The sequence below is a fragment of the Crocuta crocuta genome, unplaced genomic scaffold, assembly GCF_008692635.1.
Source record: "Crocuta crocuta isolate KB4526 unplaced genomic scaffold, BGI_CrCroc_1.0 scaffold504, whole genome shotgun sequence".
Lineage (NCBI taxonomy): Eukaryota > Metazoa > Chordata > Mammalia > Carnivora > Hyaenidae > Crocuta > Crocuta crocuta.
Genome location: NW_027527818.1, coordinates 166,749 through 182,054, shown reverse-complemented (window position 1 = coordinate 182,054; position 15,306 = coordinate 166,749). Strand labels below are relative to the sequence as shown.

Sequence of the window (15,306 nt, the reverse complement as noted above, 5' to 3'; positions counted from 1 at the left end):
ATGACGTTGTGTGAGAAAACAGTACCAGGCTCAGGATTTTCCTCAGAAGCATCTTTATGAAATTCTTTGACCTCACTTTGAATTTTTAGAATCTTTCTCCTCAGTGTAGAATACTACACACAATTAGGTCTGCATAGGAGGGAACTTACTAACAGACATTTTACATAGCAGATGTCTGAGCCCAGTGCCTAATAAATATATGCTAGGTGATTGTGACAGGCTAGCTCTCAAACTTTCTTTGTCCTTACAGACAAGTGATGAAGTTTCCATACCATAATTCAGGCATGGTTGATCCCAACGACTCCACTGTCAACTATGATATGTTTGTCCTCATTGGCATCCCTGGCCTGAGGGAGCTGCACATGTGGATCTCCATCCCCTTCTGCCTGATGTACCTGGTGGCTGTGTCAGGAAATGTTATCCTGATCTGTGTGGTGGCAGCGGAGCACAGTCTTCACGAACCGATGTACCTCTTCCTCTCCATGTTGGCTTTTTGGGATCTGATTCTATCCACATCCACAGTACCCAAAGCCCTGAGCATCTTCTGGTTTGATGATGTGGATATCTCTTTGGGTGGTTGTATAACCCAGCTCTTCTGTATGCATTTTGCCTTTGTAGTGGAATCAGGTATTCTCTTAGCCATGGCTTTTGATCGCTATTGTGGCCATCTGCTACCTGAGATACACCACCATTCTTAGCCATGGTGTCATAGGCAAAATAGGGGGGCTTGTAGTGCTCAGGAGTTTTGCAACTGTGTTCCCCATTATCTTCCTAGTGAAGCGTCTGCCCTTCTGCCGGACAAACATCATTGCCCACACGTTCTGTGAACACATGGGGCTGGCAAAGTTGGCTTGTGCTGATATCACCATCAACATTTGGTATGGGATCTCTGTGCCATTACTCAGTGTTATGCTAGATATGGCGACGATAGTCGTCTCCTATGGGCTCATTCTCCGGGTGGTCTTTAGGCTGCCATCCCATGATGCGCGGATGAAAACACTCAGCACCTGTGGTTCCCATGTCTGTGTCATCCTCATGTTCTACCTTCCAGGGATTTTCACCGTCATTGCTCAGCGCTTTGGCCGAAAAATCCCCAAGCATGTCCACATCCTGTTGGCCAATCTCTATGTTCTCATTCCCCCCATGATGAATCCAATTATCTATGGAGTAAAGACCAAACAGATTCGTGAAAGGGTGACCCTTGTGTTTTCTTCAAAAAGGAAGTGTTGCTGTGGATGACTGGGTCTCGTTGAGGTTTTTCAGTGGTGAAGAGGAAGGATCTTATTTAAAAAGAGGACAGATAAGGGGCGCCTGGGTGGCTCAGTCGGTTAAGCGTCCGACTTCGGTTCAGGTCATGATCTCACGGTTCGTGGGTTCAAGCCCCGCGTCGGGCTCTGTGCTGACAGCTAGCTCAGAGCCTGGAGCCTGTTTCAGATTCTGTGTCTCCCTCTCTCTCTGACCCCTGCTCATGCTATCTCTCTCTCAAAAATAAAACATTTTAAAAGAAAAAAAAAAGAGGACAGATAAGTTGTCATTTAGGATAGGCTTTACTTGTTATAGAATTAGTTCTTTTTCACTCAGTAGGGATGACCCAAACTGTATGAGTCCCTTATTTCAAAGGTAAATAGGTTCTTGAAAACTTGTGTATTCATAAGCATAAAACTACTATTTTAAATGTCTATAGGGTTCTTCACTATTTAACAGAAACATTTCTATTTCTATCAAACAAAATTAAGATTCATAGAATACATCTCTATGTGTCCTCTCCAACAGCTCTGTGAAATACAAATTAGAGTGAATAAGGGCGCCTGGGTCATTCAGTCAGTTAAGCATCTGACTTCGGCTCAGGTCATGATCTCATGGTGGTTCCTGAGTTCAAGCCCCACATTGGGCTCTCTGCTGTCGGCCCAGAGCCTGCTTCAGGTCCTCTGTCTCCCTCTCTCTCTCTGCCCTCCCCCACTCTCAAACTCTCACTCTCTCAAAAATAAATAAACATTTGGAAAAATTACAGTGAACACCAGAATTGTACATAAATAAGGGAAATGTAAAGGTCCTCCCTTCTATCTCGTTTTATTCACAAAAGACACCTTCACAATCTCATAATACAAATGGGAATATTTGATGACAATAGATAGCATCATCTGAAACAAAGGAAGTATTTACTGCTGTGAGTATGTGATTTGGGAGGAAAAACAAAGGACAAAGCAACTAAGTGTTTGGAAACATGAACTGCCTTGAATGCTGGGTGTCCTGTGTGAGTCTCCTAATCTGCACTCGTGCAACCCTTTTTTTAGACTCCTTAACATGTCTCTCACAGGGTTGGGGTATGAAAAGCCAAAGAGAAATTGGGTACCAGAGCACTTTAGAAATTATAAAATGCTATACAAATGTGTTGTGTCACTGTCGTTAAGGGCATTATGTTCCCTGGTTTGAGCTTTCACCCTGCTTATGGTCAAAGGTTAAAAACAAAACAAAGCAAAAATCCCATCCTTTGTCTACAGCAAAGTCTTTCTATCTCCTGCAAAGTCTTTCTATCTCCTGCCTCCCTTCTTTCCCCAGCAAGATGAATCTAGCCACCGGGAGGTGTCCTCTCAAGGCTTTTCCCTATCAGAGGCTCGCCACCCACTTCTGATGGGGGCGGGGCAGGAGGGTTGACGACAGACACTATTCAGCTACTCAGGCTGCACTGCCCCTACTCCAGGCAGTGTGGGCGGCTTTGTACTTCCTCCAGAAGCCCCTACAGGAATTTTCAAGGAAATTCTACTTTGCTCCTGAACCACGGAACTTCCTTCTCAGCTGTCTTCTCAGATTCCTGGCGTATTGAGGATATAGAGAAAATATTTTTGTTTTTCCTGAGTTGGGTTTTTTGAAGAACTTTTGCCAAAACCTTGGCATCCTGGGCTAAGAGGAAGTCTTGGGAAGTTATTTTACGATACTGTGATAACTACAGATAGTGAGAAAGCTCCAGAGAGATTTAGCGAATTCCAGAAGTACAAAAATGTGGCTGGATTTAGAGCTGAAGATAAGTGTCTCATCTTGTCCCTGGAGAGATTTATTCCTCATCAGTCTCCCAGGAAACTTTCCCCAAAAGAAGGGGGAAACAAGGGGAAGAAAATAGTCTCTCTGACTTCTACAAGCAGAGAAAATACATTTTCCTTTCATGTTTGATTTTGCACATACAGGACATTTGTATGCACAGGACATGTGACCTAGCCTTCATCTTAAAGCCCTCCTGATAAGAATCAGATATGGGGAACCACACAGTTATTTGCTTTTTAAGTGGATAATGATCTTCTTTCCCTGATCGAGAACACTTTGTGTGTGCATTCAGGACAAGGTTGAGAACATGAGTATTTACTCTGGGATGGCTCAGCCAGTTAAGTGCCAGACTTCTTCTCAGGTCATGATCTCATGGTTCTTGAGTTTGAGCCCCGTGTCAGGCTCTGTGCTGACAGCTCAGAGACTGGAGCCTGCTTCAGATTCTGTATCTCCCTCTCTCTCTGCTCTTCCCTGGCTCGTGCTGTCTCTCTGTTACTCTCTCTTTCTCTCTCTCTTTCAAAAATAAATAAATATGGGGAAAAAAAAGCATCACATGCTCAGTAAAAACTTCCAGTATAAATGGTCTTCTAGTTCCATAACTTTCAACTCTAAGCCTTCAGTGGCTGCTGTCCCTGTGTCTATCCCTGTCTCTCCTCCCACTCTACTCCTTATAGCCACATAAATCCACATACAAAATAATATGTTTCCCCGCCTCCTAACAATACTACCACGCTTAGGAATATGAAGGGGGGGGGGATGGAGAATGACCAAATAAAAATCAGAGTTCGAAAGAAAAAAGCCCAAAAGTGGCTGGAGTTCAAGTGGACCCCTGTAAGGTCCGAAGTCCTGGACTGAGCCACATTCAGGCCTGTGAGCTGGGCTTCAGGAGGATTGTAGCCAGTGATGTGCTAGTGAATGTGCAGCAACTGTCTTTGAGGGTTCTGTTTGTGCATTTGCTGATTCCTGATGTGTAGATACTCCCACTACAGCTGATTTTGAACCGCCCAAATGATGGTGACAAAATTTAACACTTGGCTCTCACAGGTCCGGACAAACAGTCCTCAGTGCACCAATTGCAGCTCTTCTTAGGCCTGACACACTGGGGTTAGAATGAGCTTGAAAATTGCAGCTTTGGTTTAACTCGGAAAAATGTAAAAGAGTGAGGTCTCTGTTCTAGAGAAATCCCACTTTCATAGAAGCTAAAACAGTGAGTAAGAGCAAATATTTTGAAATCAGAAAGATTTATTAGCTTTATGTTCATCATATATTAGTTATATGATACTGAGCATATTATTTAACTTTTTTACTAAGGTAAGATTTACAACATCACATAAAACTCACCATCTTAACTCTTTACAGTGTGTAATTTAGTGACCTTCAGTGCATTACAATGCTGTGCAATCATCACCACCATCTAATTCCAGAACATTTTCATCACCTCATGTGGGAGCCCGAGAGTGACCACAAGAAAGCGTGGTTAGGGACGCGGGGATGTGCCTGCACGGGGCTCCCTGCCTGGGCAAAGCATGCCTGCAAACAAGATGCTCTGCCAGGAGGCCTGCACACAATATCCAAGGTTAATGATCCGCTCGCAAACGAGGGAATATGCCCTCCTAAGAACTAAGGAGAAGGCTGGAATTGTGGGCAGGCCTCTTAGTAAACATGTTGTGGTCGTTTCCTCCCTTTGCTCCCCCCTGTCCTTGAAATGTGTTTGGCTACTTGCCCTTAATTGGTAAAGGAATGCATCTTGTAGATTTCAGTTTGTATCCAGTTACCGGGGTATAAAATAAACCGCAAGAGGGGCTTTCGTAGAATTGTTCCTCCGGCCGGAGTTGTGTCTGTGTCTGTCTTTCGTGTGTGTCTTGTTTTTGTGTCATTTCGTCCGCAACACCTCAAAAGGAAACCATGTTCTCACTAAGCAGATACTCTTTATTTCACCCTCCCCCAGTCACCTCGCCACTACTAACTGACTTTCTGTCTCTATGGATTTGGCTATCCTGGACTTTTGACATAAATGGAATCACACGATACAGAATAGCCTTCTGTGTCTGGCTACTGTCACTTAACATGGTGTTTTCCAGGTTCATCTGTGTTATATTATGTATCAGAACTTCATTCCTTTTTATGGCTGATAAAGACCCCATTGTTTAGATTGAATATATTTGTTTTATCCATTCATCAGTTGATGTGCACTGAAATGAGTTGTTTCTATTTGGGGGGCTATTATAAATAATGCTGCTATAACATTTATTTACATGTTTTGGGTTAAACATCTGTTTTCAATTCTTTTTGGTATATACCTAACAGTAGGACTGGCTCATTTGATAATTCTACATTTATCCTTTTGAGGAACTGCTAATCTGTGTTCTACAAAGGCTGCACCATTTTACATTCTCACTAGCAATGAATGCATCAGGGTTCTAATTTCACCACATCCTCACCAACACATGTTATTTCCCATTTTTAAAAAATTACAGTTTTCCTGGTGGGTGTGAAATAGAACAGTAAGAAGGGATTGAAAAATTATTTCCTTTCAGTCCCTTTCCTACCCAAGTGCATGCTTAGCTTCAGATTCCAGAGGAAATAGCATGTGTGAAAGTCCAGAAGGAAGGAGAATATAGTTTGAAAAAGCATAAGACATAAAGGGTGATTGTAGCATAAGGGGCATGTTAAGAGGAAAGGGAAGAGAAAAGGGGTGAGGAAAGGGGAGAGGAAAGGGGAGAGGTGGGTCAGTGAGCACTGGTTAGCACCAACAATGCTGTAAAAGATTTTGAAGATATATTAGGGCATCTGAATTTTTCTTCCAAGCAAAATGGATAACTCAAATGATTTTTGTTTTTGAGAGCATGCTCATGTGCACAAGAGCATGAATGGAGGGTGGGTGGTGGGGATGAAAGAAGTGTGGGGAGAGAATCCCAAGCAGGCTCTGTGCTGACACAGGGCTTGATCCCACAAACCATGAGATCATGACCCGAATAGAAACCAAGAGTTGGTCACTTAACTGAATAAGTCACCCAGGTGATCTTTGAATGATTTTTAAGTGGAGGATTGATATGATCTAATTGGGGTTTAGTAAGAATGTTCTAGTTTCTGAGTAAAAAATGGATAGGAGAGAGAATAATTTGGAGTTAGCAAATTCTAAATGAGGTTGTTAAAAAGATCCAGGACACACACAGAGAGAGGTGATAATATTTAATGTGAAAGATACAAGTGAATTTAAAGGATATTCAGAAGACATAATCAATAACAAATGAATTTTGGTTCATGTCTATTGTGAAGTTTCAGTTGGATAACCAGAAGTTACCAAATACAGAGTCGCCTATGTGGGACAGAGAAAGAACTGGGAGTAGAGCTTTAGACGTGGGACTTTTCAGCATGCAGATGGTTATTAAATTTATGAGCTTACTGCATGTTAAAGAATTCTATGAATAAAGTGCTATTTTTTATTTTCTTTCCTTTTTAAAAATTGTTTAAAGAGGACATTGAAACAGTATAAAAGTACCAAAGGAAGTGTAACTCTATTTTGCATTTATGTTTTTGATTGTAGAAAATTGGGATATTTTCATCTGATGTCTGCCATTTTCGAGAGACTTGAAAAATCCTTACCTTTCTTCCTATAATTCTACCAATGCTTTTCTCCAACAAAATTAAGGTCTCGAAACTCATGGGAACTGAATCCACATTGGAGGACTTCCTGCTACTGAATTACATAAGAAATTCTATTAAATCAATATGATTACTTGACTTTTCGTAATTTTTTCTCTCCATGTTCTCAGCCCGGGGTCACTTCATCCCTTTAGAAAAGAGTAGGAGGATGACCTTTTCCCTGATCTGCTTGGTTTTTACACCATAAATGATGGGATTGAGTGCAGGAGGGATTGCCACATAGAGGTTGGCAAACATGATGTGAAAGGTGCGAGGGATATTGTGGCCGAAGCGATGAGTGAGGACAGAGAACATGGCTGGTGCGTAGAATATGAGAATGACACAGACATGGGAACCGCAGGTGCTGAGGGCTTTCTGGCGGGCATCTCTGGATGGAAGATGGAAAACAGCTTGAAGGATGAGAACGTAGGAAATACCAATGAGGACCAGGTCTGAGATAATAGTCATTACAGGCACAGCAAAACCATACCAGATGTTGATGGAGATGTCAGCACAGGAGAGTCGGGCCACACCTATGTGCTCACAGTATGTGTGAGGGATGATACGTGCCTTGCAGAAGGGCAAACGCTTCACCAGGAAAACAACGGGCAAAATGACACCAAGGCTCCGACCAACAATGCCCATCATGATCTTGATAATTGTCTTTGGTGTCAGAATGCTTGTGTATCTCAAAGGGCAGCAAATAGCCATGTAACGATCAAAAGCCATTCCCAACAAAATGGCGGAGTCCAGAAAAAAGCTGAAGTGAAGAAAGAACAACTGGGTAAGGCAGCCAGGAAAAGTGATTTTCTGAGCTTTCAACCAGAATATGCCAAGTGTTTTGGGGACACACGTGGTGCATAATACAAGGTCTGCAGAGGCCAACATGGAGAGAAAGAAGAACATGGGTTCGTGGAGGTTGCGGTCCATAGTGATGAGGTAAAGAAGGATGCCATTACCGGCAACGGCCACCAGGTAGATAACGAAGAAAGGAATTCCAATCCAGATGTGGAATTGCTCTAGCCCTGGGATCCCCACCAAAATGAAAAAGCCTGGGTTGAAACTTGTCAGATTCATTGTGGCCATCGTGATCATTGTTATTCCCTGAAGACAAAATATAACCTTTTTACTAGAACTGAGTAGCCATGAACTGCCCTTTAAGTCTTTCCCAGAACTAAGATCCTTTAGTTCCCATCGCATAATAAACACAAAGGCAAACACAACCTATCTCCTGTCACAATCTCTGTAGCATTTACCAAAGGCTTCCAAGAGACATCAATTACACCAATAATTCCATTTCTATAGACATTACCAGAATGGTATTGTTACTATATTGGTACTACATCCCACCAGATCCATGACCTGGGATCATTACTGGCCCCTTATTGTCGACTAAAGTTCAAGTTCAGTCTGAGATTTCTCAAAGATGTAATTAATGAAAATCCTATGTGGAATAAGTCTCAACAATAGCTTACTGAGGTATCCATTCAAAGAAATAACAGGGGTCAGGTGCAAATTGGCAAATCTGCATTCTTTATTGCCAGTGCATCATTAGGACCCCAGCGAGGCAGTCTACTACTGCCTAGTTGCCCCACTTCTTCAATATCTGGGGGAAAGTTTCTACCTAAAATTCTTCTGTCAATTCATCAACAATTCTCCACAACTCCTTATTTTTGCACCTGCCAACTGCCTGAGCAGCTACCTCACTTTGTCATCACATCATTCTCCCACCACTGGAGCATTATGATCTAAAGGTTGACTGGGGCTCTTCTTCCTCCTTCAGTTTCTATGTTTCATCTGCCAACTCTTCTGATCCTCTTTGAAATCCCTGTTTGATCTGCCTACTCCACTTCTTCTCCACTTCCTCACCTGCTCAAATCATTAATCACCAATAGGAGCCATGCAGTAAGACTTCCCATTCTTTCAGTATCATGCAAGCCTTTTTCTTCATCTCATGCTGCCAGAATGCTCTCTTAAAATATGAAAGTCTTAAGACACTCTCAACCTTGTTTAAAAATTTGTAATTGCCCCCATTGCACCTACAGAACATATTTTATCTCCTGCTTGGGAGTCAATAGTTTCCTTACATATTTTAGTTCTACCTATGTGAATGTGTTTTTCATTCTTCCCTACAAGGCATCCATATATGCCTCCATAGATTTCTCCATAATTCCTTCATCTCATTGCTTGGATTGCTGCTTTTTCCATCAGTGCAATATTGCCTTTTCTCAACATGTGTAAATTCTATTCATTGTTCCTGATCCTTACAAACACTAATGTCTCCAGGAAACTTTCTCCAGTAATCCTGAACCATGCAGTCCATTCCCTTGCTGATAAAATCACAGCTCTTAATCATTTTACCGAACAAACAATCAAATGGCTATATTGAATTTTACTTGATTTTCCTGGATTCTCTTTCCTAGATATGTGGGCATCCTCTGTTAATGATTGGGAATTCCTCTCAAGGACAAATTTTCTGTTCCCATGTGTCTCTCCCAGAGTAAAAGGAGGCAAGAATAACCATTCATATAATGGAGTAAAATTGTTATTTCATTGTTTACTTACTTTTTCACTGTGTCCTATTTGGGCCAGAAAATATTGAATATATATATATATATCTGTGTGTACACACACACACACACACACACACACAAATACCCCTGGCTTATTATTGTTTCCACCATCTTCAAAGACAATAAATGTAGATTGTGTTTCTCAAATCTCATGATTCTAACCTCTGTAGTCACATCTGTCTCTCTGACTCTGAACTTTTCTATCTCCCTCTTCTAATTATAAGACCACTGCAACTACATCAGAATCACTCAGATATTCCAATATAATATCCCTATTTTAAAGTCAAGTGATTAGCCACCATAAATCTCCTTTGACATATAAATAACCTATGAGCAGGGGCTAGGGGTTAGGGTATGCATATTTTTGCAGGATCATTCATTAATCTAGCTACCATGACTTTTCCTGGATCTTCCCCATCTGTCTCCCCACATCCCCTACCACCATTACCACTATCAGATAATACTCACAGACACCTTATTCTGAGGTTAGAAAGCCACTAAAGGGCTTGCAGAGGATAGGTCCAAGATGAGAACAGAAAGGTGCAGGAGGTAACACCATTGGGGAGGACATATAAAAAGAAAGAAGTGTAGCTGGATGAGAGGTGAGGCATGGGAACAAAGAAATGTAATTCCAGCCAGGAAAGGCAGACACACTTGCACAGTGGAACTTTTTATTTCTCATTGGTTTTCTCAGGGGATGGAAAGACTTTTCAAAGAGAGGGCTCTGAAATCTTGGGGGACTCCAAGGACTCCAGTCAACAGTCAGTACTATTAGTATTAGTGTGTAAATGTTTACATTAATGTTTTCCTGGTCTAGAAATGACATCGTACATAAACATGCTTTGATTCAGCATTTTGGACACAGGGGAGAAACCAGGAAGTGCTAGAATTCTTGTGTAGACTAGTCATATACAGATATTAAAAAAGTAATTTTTGAAAGAAAAACAATTTAAAGTAGCTAGGCTCCTGGTTCTGACTTGGGAGAATGGTGTGATAATAACCTTTTAAATTCTGGATCCCATTTATGTGAATGTTTGGAGAAAAGACAGTGGACTGGTTAAGGATATGGGTAAGTTCTGATGATTTGGTTGTAGATCTGAGCATTGCCTTTTGGCTCATTGAATGGGGCTTTCTGGTTGCTAGTTGTAACTGCATTGTAACATAGACTGGAGAAACGGACTTCTGAGCAAGAGGAGTTAAACTTTTGCATAAATCTTTGCAGACTGTCTCATGTTTACCATAAGGCTGGAGATGTATCATTAACATTCACATGCTTATGGAAGAAACCTTATTCTTTTTTTTTTAAATATTTTTATTTATTTCTAGGAGAGAGAGAGAGACCGCGTGAGCAGGGGAGGGTTAGAGAGAGAGGGAGATACAGACCCTGAAATAGGCTCCAAGCTCTGAGCTGGCAGTCAGCACAGAGCCTGACGTGGGGCTCAAACCCACGAACCGCGAGATCATGACCTAAGAGAAAGTCGGACACTTAACCGACTAAGCCACCCAAAGTTATTCTTGAAACCACTTTTTTCTCTCACGTCCCTTGTTTTCTTTCATTTTATTGATTCTTTTAAATGCCTTGCTAAAAAGAAGTACCTCAAGTCTTAGTGTCTTACGATGACCTTTCACACTTGAATTGTCTTGTGTAACAGTATAATAAATCTATAAGGAAGAGCAAGCTTTGTATACTACAGACAGAGCTGAAGATACATTGTAATTTTGTGATGGTAACTAAGCTTTCCATTTCACTGAATCAGATAAAAATAAGTTCAGAATATCTCCAGGGAAAATACATCAGCTATTAAAGGTTGCATGCTGACTAGCTTAGTGTATCTATTGTGGCTGAGAAAAATGGGTAAAGTAACCTCCTGCTTCCCTAAAAATATATTCTTTTGACTCTGCTGTGTCCCTGAGCTCTTGCAGATCTTTCAGCAACTTACATGAAATTGACTTTCTCTAATCAACAGGTCAGAGTGGAAATTCTGTTGCAAAAAATCAAGTTGAGCACACAGGGACCCTTTCTTTCCAACTATATAGAAAAAGAAATTTAACATTTTAAAATAAAAACACATGGTATACATAAAAATTCCGTTTTTAAAAATCAACGTAAAATAGTAACACACTGAAACATTTTAAAACTAAACTGCTGTATCCAAGAAGAGCCTAAGGAGGCATGAAAAATCAATATAGTGAGGTTTTCTGGACAGGATTCTGGCACAGAAGAAGGACGTCAATTAAATCTAGAGAAATCTACAATGGCTGCTTGTACTAAATTGTCTTGTCTCTGACCCAGGATTCTTGTGTCTTCTACCAGCCACCATGAAATGGATAACTTGTTAGTTTGCAAGTAGAGGAAAATTTCATACTCCTCACAGTTCTTGACATAGACAATTTGGGAATATAAAATAAATATACTCAGAGCAGAAAACCAGCTAAACAAAATATCCCTAAGAAACAACAACTCACAGATATAAAAACTATCTTTACTATTGTCTGTCCTCTTTATTAAGCCATCAAGATTATAATTCTTTGGAATACACTAATGTAATTATAAAATGACTTGTTGAAAATGGAGTAGCTATATGCCATTCAAAATGCTATATCACAATAAGTAGTGTTAAGTTAGATTTTTTTCCTTTTTTAGTTTTTAAAAATGTTTATTTATTTTGAGAGGGAAGGAGCAGGGGAGGGGCAGGGAGGGAGGGAGAGAGAGAATCCCAAGCAGGCTTCACACTGTCAGTGCAAGCCCGATGTGGGTCTTGAATTCACAAACCCTGAGATCATGACCTGAGCCAAAGCCAAGAGTCTGATGCTTAACCGACTGAGCCACCCAGGTGCCCCTTGAGTTACAACTCTTTCTGACAAACATGAGTTATTTCGTGAACTTACAAAACATGTAGTAAATGCCCAAAAGATGTTTATTATTATTGGCTCTTGTATATAATAAAGAATATATGTATGTATATGTAGGATACATATATGTATATACAGGCTCTTGCCACTTTGATTCAACAGTGTAATGGAGGTCTTAGCCAAGGAAAGTAGGCAAGAATAAAAAGTAAAAGGCATCTAGATTGGAAGAAAATAAGTAAAACTATCTCAATTTATAGATGACATGAACTTGATATAGAAATTCCTAAGGAATCCACTAAAAAATAACTATTAGAAGTAGTATATGAGTTCAGCAAGGTTATAGATCAATATACAATATTTAAGATCAATATACAAAAATTGCTATACTTCTATTCATTAGTAATGAACAATCTAATAACAAATTAGAAAAGTGATTCAATTTATAAGAACATCACAAATAATAAAATACTTAGGAAGAAGTTTAAGAAGTATAAATTTTATCCTCTGAAAAATAGAAAATATCGTTGAAAAGAGGACCATAGGGGAAGGGAAGGAGGAAAAATAGTTAAGGAGAGGGAGGGAGACAAACCATAAGAGACTCTTAAATACTGAGAACAAACTGAGGATTGATGGGTGGGGGAGAAGGGAAAATGGGTGATGGGCATGGAGGAGGGCACTTGCTGGGATGAGCACTGGGTGTTATATGGAAACCAACTTGACAATAAATTATATTTTTAAAAATGTAACTTTTTATGGTGACAGATGATAAATAAACAATGTGTTGATCATTTTACAATGTATACAAATAGCAAATCATTATGTTGTATGTCCGAAACTAATGTAATGTTTTATCTCAATTTTGCTTCAACAAAAAATAAAATAAATACAAATTAAAAAAGAAAATATTGTTGAAAAATATTAAAGGAGATCTAAGTAAATGGGAAAATTTCCCATGTTCATGGATAGAAAACTCAATATTGTGAAGATGACAATACTTCCTAAACTGATCTGCAGATTCAACTCAATCCCTACCAGAACCATGGCAGAATTCCTCATAGAAATTAACAAACCTGGGGGCACCTGGGTGGCTCAGTCAACTGGGCATCCAACTCCGGCTCAGGTCATGATCTCACGGTTTGTGGGTTTGAGCCCCACATCGGGCTCCTTGCTGACAGTGCATAGCCTGCTTGGGATTCTCTCTCTCCCTCTCTTTGTGCCCCTCCCTGGCTTGTACTTTCTATCTCTAAATAAATAAAAAAATAAACAACAACAACAAAAAAGAAAATTAACCAACTCATTCTAAAATCCATATGGAGTCACAAGAGATGTAGAAGAGCCAGATCAATCCTAAAAGAATAAAACAGGATGACTCATACTTCCTGATTTTAAAACTTATTATAAAGTCACTTATTATAAAATCATCAAGGTGTGGTGCTAGTGCAATAATAGATATTTCAACCAATGGAAACTTCATCTTTCACATTCATTGTCTCAGCACTCAAAAAATCATAAACACACATGGACACACATGTGTGCACATCACATTCATTTCGGTCCCAATTGGAATCTGACTCTTTGTGAAGCCTCCCCTAACTTTACCAGGCAGAATTGTTCTTGTGGCCTGTGGATTCCATAACATTTTGTACCCACCACGTTATTGTAATTACTGGTACCTGCTCATGGTAAGAGGACATGACTCCCTTACCTATTGACCTGAAATGGTTGCCAAAAAAGGGATCAATCTTGTCAAATTTTTTAATGAGCAAGAGTAGGGACAAGAATTCTTATATATTTTCCTTCAGGATGATATATAAATGCAATAGATTTTTAAGGGCAGGAAAGGAGTGAAAAGAAAGCAGGAAGGTTAAAAAGAAGCAGAGATTTGAAGGCAGACACTAGGCAGATAATGAATGAAAGAAGCCCAAGAGGAAAATCGCCTTAAGGAAGGCAAAATGTTGAGAGAAAGAGAGAGGAGAGAGGGGATTGAAGGCATAGAAGAAAATTAGTATTGAAATGGGAAATGGAAAAACAAGTTCAAAGGAAGCTCTCACTATAAGAGCCAATGAGTTGGTGCTGACCACCACTGCCCACCCCCTAAGATGCTCAGAGTGTCTGTCAATAGATTTCTTCTCTCTGGCTCTATGCCAGAGCATGTCCTTGCCTCCCTTAGATCCTTGTGTTGAACAGAAGCATATTGGCCTAAATGGCAGGGGAGAGGTTTGAAATTAAGGGAAGACAGGGGACACCAAGGGAGGAGAATCCCCATTCCCAAAGGAGAAGAGGAAACAAACACCATATGGAGCAAGGCCCAAGATTCAACTCTATATGTGGAGGAAGCCTGACCTGTGTATGAAATGTTGAATTGAGAAACTGTGATTCTGAAAAGGAGGCCTCAGGGAAGTAAGTCTGGATCACACATATCAGGATGGAGAGGCAGTGATTAATATGGAGGAACAAGATAAGTAACAACATTCAAGGAGAGGTGAAGGGGAAGAATGGGTCAGGTCACTGAAGTGAATTTTGTTCTCCCGTGGAGTGAGGTGAGAAGAGCAGTTTGAAGGGTCACTATACAGGTGAGGACATGAGACTGATGAGCAAATGACCCTTGGCCTGTAAGGAGGATGCAAGAATCATAAATTGCACACAGTTCTATCCTCAGACATTGAGAAACAATGGGGAAATGTTATTTTACTGAAGTTGGGGGGGGGAGCATTTATAAAGAATAAAATTCCTGAATGGAGCTGTCAGGTAAAGGATTCAAAAACAAGTGGGGATAGGAATTCACTGGAATAGAAAGAACACTTGTTTTGGTCATTTCCCCAAAGCAGAGTGAAGCAAAAATGAGAGGTCAAGAGAACTGGGCTCCAAGTAGTAGTGGGAGGGGGGTGCTGAAAACAGGAGCTGCCGGAGAGAAAACTTTAAGTGGGACTCGGGGATGCTGCCCAGTTTGGGGGTGCAGGAACATCAAGGGTGCCTGAAATGGAGTGAAACGCAAGTCCCGTGGATTAGCGATAGGGAGGTACTGTGAGCAAAGGCTGTCTTGGAGGTTGACTATCTAGGAGGAGAACTGAAGCTGGAGAAGAAAAGTTTGCACAGGGGCCGATGGGACCCACGGAGGCGGGAGCAGGTAGTGGAGGATGCGCGTGGTGAGTGGTGCTGTGGGAAGAATAAGTGCAAAAGGCAGAGGCTACAGACA

At 40.7% G+C, this 15,306-nt stretch overlaps 2 protein-coding genes across 2 annotated transcripts; one reads left to right on the top strand and one right to left on the bottom strand.

Annotated features, from left to right (window-relative positions):
- Window positions 1-281: 281 nt before the first annotated feature.
- LOC144241140 (olfactory receptor 52B2-like) lies at window positions 282-1,239 on the top strand. The gene is given in 2 exon segments (XM_077775605.1): window positions 282-659; window positions 661-1,239. Coding segments are annotated over 2 exon segments (954 nt in total). The 5' UTR covers window positions 282-284.
- A 5,583-nt stretch (window positions 1,240-6,822) lies between these two features.
- Window positions 6,823-7,779, bottom strand: LOC144241193 (olfactory receptor 52H1-like). The gene has a single exon (XM_077775683.1). It carries the CDS (start codon window positions 7,777-7,779, stop codon window positions 6,823-6,825), a length of 957 nt encoding a protein of 318 aa, XP_077631809.1.
- Window positions 7,780-15,306: the final 7,527 nt, after the last annotated feature.